Genomic DNA, 9650 nt, shown 5'->3' with positions numbered 1-9650 from the left:
TGCAAAAATAGGACAATGAGGCAAATAATTGCAAATAACAATCGTATTTTACAACTGTTTCTTCCGCATATATTCTGGGCTTGGACAAGACTTTCTGTTTTTTTGGTTTTACAAAGGCCATGGTCACAAAACTATAACCTAAAACAATTAATGGCAGCTCCAAACAATATGTGCGAGCTTTCTTTTGACTATCATCTACATGCATCATATGTTACTCATCTATACAAAATCTGAAAGCCTATTATTTCATAAAGGGATTAATACAATGCAGCACGGCAACCCATTAGGAGTGCTGTGTATCCTCCAATTCAGTTGCTAAACTAAGACAGATCAAAGTGCCAAATAATTTCCAGGTGACTGCAAACAACCGAGCTTTTGACTCGACTAAGAGCTGCATGTCTGTGATGCAATAATGCAAGTGATCTGTTGTCATCCTGCTTCTCCTCCTCAACGGTTTTTCTTTTTCGTGACAGCTTCCTTGAAAAGAGTTTCCATTTTGATTCAAATTCACAAGCTACAAAAAGACCAGAGATCAAAAAGGCGAACAATTTTCTCAACCACTAAGAAAGAATATAGAGTAGTATTCTGTCAAGAAACATGCATATGAGTACGTTCCAACAAGACTCAAAGCTAAAACAGAGCTGCAAAGCAATGAAGAAAATACACATATGTCAATCAAGGAGCTACAAAGTTAGGAAGCTAATTAACCTTCATTGTCAGCATTGCAATGCATCGACTACAAAGTAATATAAATTATACTTGAGACCTATGGCATGCTCAATAATCCTGTATTGCCATGCATGAACTAGCATGTAACCTGAGATGCTCAATATGTCATGATGATCCAAGTAAGCAAGTCAGTGGTACAAATTCAATTTCAAGACAGGTTATATCTCTTGGAGTCCTTGGGTGGCCCTTGTCAAAACAATGAGATTTATGCATTATCAGACTCGAGAGAATGAATAGGTAAAATTAGATTTGGCAACAATCAAATCCATGGTTACTACTTCTGTGGCTGAATTCTTTCCACCATTAAAAAACGGCCAAGCCAATTAGTGACCACTAATATTTTCTTTGACTTCATTTTCGAAAAGGTCAATAACATCTAAAGACAAGCAATTAATCACACAAGTTTTGCTAACACCCAATCTAAGAAATTAGCCACAGATCTAAGGGAGCATTTGTAAAAGGCCACTCTTTGGCCACTCCTATTATGTAGAATTAGAAAACTCAATCCCAGTTTAGAAACATAAAGGATCGGGGCAGAAAATTAGAGGAGAGTTTATTTGCCAGAGCAAAATATGTTTAACGTCTATAAAAAAAAATATATATATTACATTTGACAGAATAACAAAAAGTGCATTGTTATTTTATTTGGAAATCTGGATTAAGCTCAGTCAAAGGTCATTAAAAGCTAAAATAGTGTGATAAGCTCCATATTAGAAGTGAATTTCAAGTCAGAATCACTTTGCTGAAACAATTTCAGTTAAAATGACATATTAAAATAATGATATAATAATTTTTAAAGTTAGTACAGAGCTTGTTCCATAACCAATGTTTAGGATGCTAATTGAATGTGACTCAGATTTTATGCATTGATGTTTATTACTATATAGTATACATAAAATCCTCAAGTACAACAATCTAGAAGATTTTACCATTCAACTAAAAGCATTTGGAAATTTTATAGTTTCAAGTCACAGGTTTTAAGTAGTAATAATCTCTCAAATGCAACAACTTTGAGTTCCATGATACCTTCACTTTTGTCCCGAAAACCTTTTATAAAGCATGCACACACCCACGGCCTTCCCGCACGAGATGCTTTTGCACCACCATTAACTTCACCATTGTGTTGCTTCAGGCTGCAAAAGTTGGTACCAAATTTTAAAAGAATGATTATGCAACTAGGTTCAGTCTGCAAAATTGGTGCCAAATTTAGAAAAGAATAGCTCGCCTCAAAAGATTTAAGACAATCTGTAATGGAGATAAAAAATTCTAAACGTAAGGTAATAAAAACAGTTTTTAAACTATATATTTATAATTCCGGCTTGAGATATATGAGAGTGTGAAATTGTGTATGTCAATAACAGCTCATACATCTCATGTAGCCAAAGTGCTCCGGTCCGGAGGGATGCAATCTTTACTGATTTTCGTCAATATAACTTTCATGGCTGGGACATCTAAATTGCAATGAGAATATATCAAGAAGACTTGCACTACCTTCGTGGTTCTCCTTCAAAGAAAAATCAGCCGCCCAAGGGACTATTATCCTGATTTTGCATTAAGAGTAATCATCCAACATAAGTTAAAACGCTTTGTTTCTGCATTTATTTATAGTTTATTGGGAACTATGCTAAAGAAGTATCACTAGTTGTCTGCATAATTTCTCATTTGGATATTTGCCACTGTTTTTACTGACCCCGTGCTTGCGGAAGTCAAGAAAAAAATCAACCAAGAAAAAGTGCTTCAATAGCCTAGGGCATAAAGTTCCATCCCCAACCATCAGTAAATTTTTTCAGCCAACTGAACATCTTAAGTTAGAATAGCCCATGACATGAGTGTTTGAGCCATTATCAACCAAAAAAAGGAAAAAGAAAAAGAAAATTAATCATTTATTTACAAAATGTTATTTCATTCCTTTGTTTTCCAGGTTCACATCCCAATTTCTTCTAGTATTATCCAATATATTTTGCATTTGAAGCAACAATAAATGGAAAAATTGAGCGTCTTCAACTACTTAATCCATCTTATTTTGGGTTGCCATCAGTGCTAGATTACAGGTGAAGTTACTCTTCAGCAACCAGAATATTACCTACACCATCTAAAACAAGTTACAGCTGGTGGAGAAAATATACTACGAATGCTTAATCTCAAGAAAGAACACACAAATTAGGATAACTAGGTATGTCATTTACAACAAACTGTCCTTAATGAGTGTTTCTAGAGCCAGCAACCATGGCAAATGTCTATCTGCACATTGCCACAACTTAAAGCATCCAGTAAGCATGTTCTGAGGAGAGCAGCCAAGGTTGTTATCCTGTCATTTACCCCCTAGGTCAACACTCTCTTCAGTCTTAGGCAACCTTAGGAGGGGACTTGACCATTTCCACTGGTCAACAATCAGGTCCCACGTGTAGCCACCCATGAGGATGCAATCATTTGCATTGCACAAGTGTTCTCTATCTAACTATGCTCAAAATGCCCATTCATCCTCCTAAAAGGTTTCAACCACCTTATGTTACTTGTGCAAAGGCTTGCAAAACTACTCATGCCCAAGCAATGTCTCCCACTGTGGGAAGGGCCAGGGAGGGGGATGAGATTCAAGGGTCAACCCCATCCGGAGTTAGGCCGCCCTAGTGCTATGGGAGATGAAAAATGCTTGGGTCCACACACTAGAACACTAGAAAGGCATTTCCCCTTGCACCAGATGTTCTCCATCCCGATCCCAAAGGTGCTCTCTTTGGAAGATCGTAGTTACCCTTGACCAAGGGTGAGGCCCTCCCTAGGTTCCAAATGCCCGCTCCCCTCCTTTACAGTTTCAACTACTAAGGCGATAGTCATGCCCATGGGAAATTCCCCTATTCTGTCAAAGCAAGGAAGGATTGAACAAATAGGCTCACCTTAACCTAGATGACCTTGACCACTAATCTTCCATTCGACCACATTTCTGAGTTCAATAGGCTGGCCACCACTCATCAAATCCACTTTTTCATACCTTGTCTAGGGTGTCAACCATCAGCCCTCCTCTACCTCCCTCTATTCAGGTCCACTTTCTTAATAGGAAATGACCTGCAAACCTCCCCATCTTGGCCTACTGAAGGGTCAATCTACTCTTTGGAAGCTTGTAGCTATCCTTGACCAAAGGTGAGGCCTTCCCTAGGTTCCACATCCCCATTCACCTCCTCCTTTATAGCTTCAACTACGAGTGCGAAGCTCATACCCAAGGCAAATTCCCCTATTTTGTCAAGATAGGCAGGGGATTCAGCAAATAGGCTCACCTTAGCCTAGAGGACCTTGATTACTAATCTTCCAATCAACCACATTTTTTAGTTGGTTGGGCTGGCTACCCCTCATCAAATCCCCTTTCTTATACCCTGTCTATGGTGTCAACCGCTTTCTTAATAGAAAATGACCTACAAACCTCCTCATCTCGGCCTACTAAAGAGTCAGCCAGCTCTTCAATATTCACTTTTGTTCCTTTGTTTAATAAACTGCCTCCTACAACTTCCACAACAGCGAACCCCTTACTTTCGCAAACTAGTTGAAATGCATCATTTTTGCACTTAAAACAAGTAACAAGTAGATACAATAAAATTATGGTAGCAAAGTTTTCAATTGTGGTAATAAAAGAATATTATAATAATACTCAAACCTAGCAATTGACATTGAAGATTCTTAGTGGTAAACGTAAACACAACTTTGCTCGATGTATTTATTGCTAGCACTCAGGCTGCCTATCTGTTATGCCACGTGACGCACACTATGGCTTTGGAGGCCTACACTCCCAATCCCTTAGAAGTCCAGAACACCCCATTGCCCAGTACACACGACGTTTGTTGCCCAATGTGAAATGTACAACATGGCATCAACTTGCCACCCTAGGGCATGTCCAACATGCACCAAACCTATGATTTGCTCAATGGCTACAATCTGCTCATGGTAAAACTTCATATGAGCTTGATGTATTTTTTCATCTTCAACATCCTAAGAACACGTACTAGGTAAATTTTGTCTGAATGTGGCAAATACAAATGGCTCTTTTCTTAATTAGTGGAAGAAAGACAAGTTGTCAAAGTTTCACCTTTGCTCAATCCCTGTTCGACTTGTCACCTCATAGAAAACATGAGGCCTGTACATGTTGTGGGCTTTCAGTTCTTGGATGTCTTGGATCACTTGGTTTCCTTGGACATTTGCTCGTCACAGGCACATGTTACAGCTCTTATCAAACAAAGGCTATGGGCCCTAATATGGCTAAGCATTAGATGATGGTATGGACTTCTCATCTTCTGACAAGTTTGATGGTTTAAAAGAGGCTAACATGTATAACGATACTGGAGACAGTAGCACAAGTGGTTTTGACTTTCCCAATATTGTGGCTTGACTTGAGATGCCTCTCATGGATATTAACTAGTTTGTGACTTGAGATGCCTTCCAATATTGTTGTATAAGTCATCTTTCTACCAGTTTTGGCTTAGTTTTTATTTTATATCTACTAGCACATGTTGCACTTGTTGTCTAAAAGGATTTATTCCTTAAACTTTGTTTGGTGATTGTGTGCACTATTTTTGCTTTAATGGTAGCTTTTTACATTGATACAGTTATGGCTCTTTTTATCTTTGATTTTCTTTGATTTTGGTTTATTATAAATTTATTAGCAAAAGGACTATAGTTATGATCATGTGTCTTAGCCTTTATAAAGGGATGTGCAGATTGCAGATATGATAAACATAGCAATATATAATTTATTTTTTATTTAATTACAATGTTACGGGTCAATAATGGTCAGCAAAATGGTTGAACCAGCGACTCGTGACCTGATAAATTTTTCGGTTCAATGAATGGTCTGCGTTTTAAAATCTTGCCCGGCAAGTTCTCTATAACCTTTTCCTATTTAGCTCATTAGGGACAATATAAGGCAACAAGTTATTAGGATGAACCTCGTGGGGATCAAACACTCCCTAAAAATGAAAATACTCCCAGCCCCCTTGCCTTAGTCTCTAGAATCCTTTACCCTAAGGTGATTTCCTCTTCCTAGTAGAAGTGACCTTTACCCAACCATCTTCCTAAGGTTTGAGTTTCGACGATCTTCCTGGTCATATTTACAAAGGCAGTTGACCAGCCATCCCTTTTTAAAGTGTCCCATGGGCTTGGAGCTTGGGTTTGATGAGAGAAGCATGCTTCCAGAAACAAAGTGGAAGTTTTATTTGTCATAAGTACTAATTTTTTTGAATCTCTATGTCAGAAGTTAGGGTTCTAGTCTTACCCTTCTTCATGTCAAAGGCTTTAATAAGCCTTCAACAAAATGACAGGAAAAGCAGATATGAACCTGGTTACAAGCTTTAATGTTTCACTTACTATTGAAATAAAAATCTGGTGTGGAGGCTAAAATATGCAACAAATAGGAATCTGACTAGGATAAGAACGTGGTTCAGCAGGTTCCTCTGAAAGCTAAACTCGAAGAATCAGGTTCCTCTGAAAGCTAAACTCGAAGAATCAGAACCTAAAAGTGGTGCATGTCCAGAGATCCTTAATTATTCTCTATAAAGCTTTAAAGTAAGCTTGAAGCCAGCAAGCTTTAAAATGCTAAATAAAAAGGAGAGTAAACTTGCTCTTCTTAAAGCTACCTATCCTGATTGACTACCTTTTTTCTATCAAACCTGCCTATGACAAATTCAGTAGTGAATAAGGTGGGAAAGATACCAATTTGTGAGAGATCTTAGAGACAGGAAGTATTCTGCCATAAAATGGCAGGGCGCATTCATTTCTCTTAAATCAATCACAATTTAGGGTAATTGTTCCTTTCAAAAAGCCATCCAAAAGAAAATGGCTCCACAGTCAGCAAAGGGACATAGAAATAGGTAATACATGAAATGTACTGAACATAAATTGTGGGAATTGGAGAACAGACAACATAAATAGGTAATACATGAAATGTAGATCATGCAGTGAAACACAAACTGAACAGGAGCACTTTACACAAATTTTCAGTTTGCGGTGGGAGACACAACAATGGTAGAATAGGGGATGGCAACAGGCATGGGAAAAAGGGGTATGAAACAGGAAGTAACTTCTGAGATTTACATAGCACGTGCTGTAAAAAAATAAGTTGCAGAGGTTGAAACAACCCTCAATTATAACTACTTAAGTGCCTCAAATCCTTAAATTCAGAGTTTACTACTCAGTTTTGTAGAAAAATTGGTATTAAAAAAAAAAAGAAAATTTACTTCACCTCAAATGTGGAAAGAAAAACTCCTTTTGGTTCGTGGCAATCTTACTATTAATCCTAGACAATCAATTACTCTTGTACCAGCCATTGTGTAAGGTTATTCAGTAAAATTGCTCATCAGATACCTATGCTAACCATTTAATTATCTATTGAAGGACAAAGTCATTATTCAGAAAAAACAATCTGGCTTCCATTCCACATTTTGAAAGACCTAAGATACCCACTAATGGCTGCACATGATCAAACAACAGCAGCTGTCAAATATGATCTTCATCAAATTGCTTGGGTCAAGTTCACCTTCATGTACATCACAATTCAATCATATTAATAGCTATAAGCTCAGGTTTTAGTCGCTTAAGTGCCTTTCCTATGAGCTCAGGTTTTCCATTTTGGTCATGCTAATAGCTATGAAAGTGAACTTCTGATTAAGGGATTTCCAGGGTTCTACCCATGACAATAATTATTTAAGAAAGTTTCCAGAAAGGGATATACAGGAACTGTTCAGTCATGGCACTAATGGCCATAAACTATAAACTTCAAAGTTGACGGAGATCATTTTGCTAAATGTTCCTTTGAATCCAGTGACATGGTTGAGTTCCTAGAATGAGTTCTATTTTTATATCAAAATTCTATTCCACAAACATTAAAAAAATATAGGAACCCCTCTTTGAACAGCAGTTTCACAAGCTATGGGATAACTCCAAACGAAACACCGTACAGAACCTCCACCTCTCTTATTCTTCTTTTCTTTTATATTATTTTTTGAATAGAAAAAGAAGGGAAAATCTTCCCTTGATCAGCAAATGGTCACCTTTTTCTTCCCCTAATTTTAAAAAATTTCTTCCAATTTTTCTTCACTCAAATCAGAGGACGTAACACTCAACTCCTTCTATGCCTAGAATCTCCAAGACTTTCAGTTGAAAATAGTACCCAACTCAAGAACGCCTTCATCACAAACAACATGAATAACTCAGTGCAGATCCACATGATAACAAATCCCATTTAGATAAAACACTGGACAGAAAAACCAGATTTAATGACACTCAATATCAAAACCAAGGATCATAATTCATGATACAAGAATTTTTGAGAAAATAAATTAGGAAAACCGTCAAACGGGTTCAATTTCCTCAGAGAACCCCCAAAAATAATTCTTTTTATCAACAACAACAAAATATATATTCAATTTCATTAGAAACCAACAAAACCTCAAACATCAGTTTCCCAAGAACAAGAAAATCTTAATCAGAAACCCGCAAGCAAGCCAGAATTCATAATTTCAATAACAACAATATTTGCACTCACAAGAAACCCGGCAAAATCCATAACTTCCCCTGTCCAATCATTACAAAATATCAATTGCATTCCATCAGAAATCCACAAAAACCCTCATTTCAATTTCAACAAAATATGTATTCAATCCCATCAGACACCCACAAATACCCAAAATTCATGAGAATCCCTACGCAATTCATGAGAATCCCAGAAATTCCAAAATTTTTCCTCGAAGAACAACAAAAGGAAAGCCTTCAAGACGCAAACTCCGAAACAAAATCAGCAAATTTCCGAAAGAAACAGAGGCCTAAAGAAGAGAATTACCGGCGAGAGAAATTGGTGGTGACCCCAACATAAGTCTTGATCGGCGGATTGGTTGATAGAATCAGATACACAGACCAAGAATTCTTCAATGATTTTGATAATCTTGATTTCGATTTCGATTTCGATTTCGAAGATGATACTTCAGGCGCTGTCTTCAACGATGGTGATGATGAAGAGAATTCCGATTTTGATGGGGTTGCCACTGAAGTTGTTGGAGCCTTGAGAAGAGGTTTAGGGCAAGGATTGATGTTGTGATGGGGCTTGAGGGATTTGAATGTTCTTGATAAAAGCCTCGCCATCGGGATTATGAATTTCCTGCCAGACAATATCTCTTCAAATACCCAAAATACCTTGGTGAATCATCAACAGCTCCGCCTTAGATCTAATTCATTTCTACTCCGCCTCCCAAGCTCGCCCTCAAGTCAAGGCCATCCAGAGTCCCCGCTGTCCGTGATGGAGTGGGAGGATCGATCAGTAGCTTGGAAGTGTCAATCAGGAAAGGAAATAAAGAAGGCGTGACAGATGGAGCTGAAAGCGTGAACGTGGGCAAGCAGAGTCATTGTGAAGGCAAGCACGCTTTTACTGGAAAAATCACATTGCTGATTGCTCGGCTGAGCCGAGGACCACTTCAACGGTTGGCTCAGACGGGCACGTGTGAGAGTTTTGGTGGCCAAATATGAATGTTGGTTAGAGAAATGAGATAGTATAAGTAGAATTTCTTTCTAACGGGTAGCTTTTGATCATTTTTCCGGATTTTGTAGCGAGAGTTTTGGGATACTCTCCCTCTCTCTATTCCCCTTTCCCAAGTTTCCTTCATTTCTCTCCATCTTCTTAACTTAATCCATATTATCTGCTTTGTATTCATTACTGGAAGTTTGATTAATGGAAATGGAGATTCTCTCTTAATTTTTTGGTTAGAATTACTGTTTGATTGACTACCATTGTCAACTTCAAATTTTCTCAGACCGATTTTTATGCTATTGGTATCAGAGCTCAGCTACAAGCCATAGGGATCACTGAATCACAAGATGATGGCTATGATGGCCAAGCTAAATGATAAAGGGAAGGATATCGAGAGAAGTAGTTCTGGGATTGGTACAAAAGA

The 9650-nt window shown here is 37.9% G+C and overlaps 1 protein-coding gene across 1 annotated transcript; it reads right to left on the bottom strand.

The window, feature by feature from the left end:
* Window positions 1-9319, bottom strand: LOC113732396 (uncharacterized). Its single transcript, XM_027258117.2, has 3 exons — window positions 8546-9319; window positions 1756-1862; window positions 1-514 (listed from the first exon to the last, which is right to left on the bottom strand). Exons 1-3 carry the CDS (start codon window positions 8842-8844, stop codon window positions 321-323), a joined length of 600 nt encoding a protein of 199 aa, XP_027113918.1. The 5' UTR covers window positions 8845-9319; the 3' UTR covers window positions 1-320.
* Between the last annotated feature and the right edge of the window lie 331 nt (window positions 9320-9650).

The sequence above is a fragment of the Coffea arabica genome, chromosome 2e (genome assembly GCF_036785885.1).
Source record: "Coffea arabica cultivar ET-39 chromosome 2e, Coffea Arabica ET-39 HiFi, whole genome shotgun sequence".
NCBI classification, from domain to species: Eukaryota; Viridiplantae; Streptophyta; class Magnoliopsida; order Gentianales; family Rubiaceae; genus Coffea; species Coffea arabica.
This window is presented reverse-complemented; position numbering and strand designations above follow the sequence as displayed.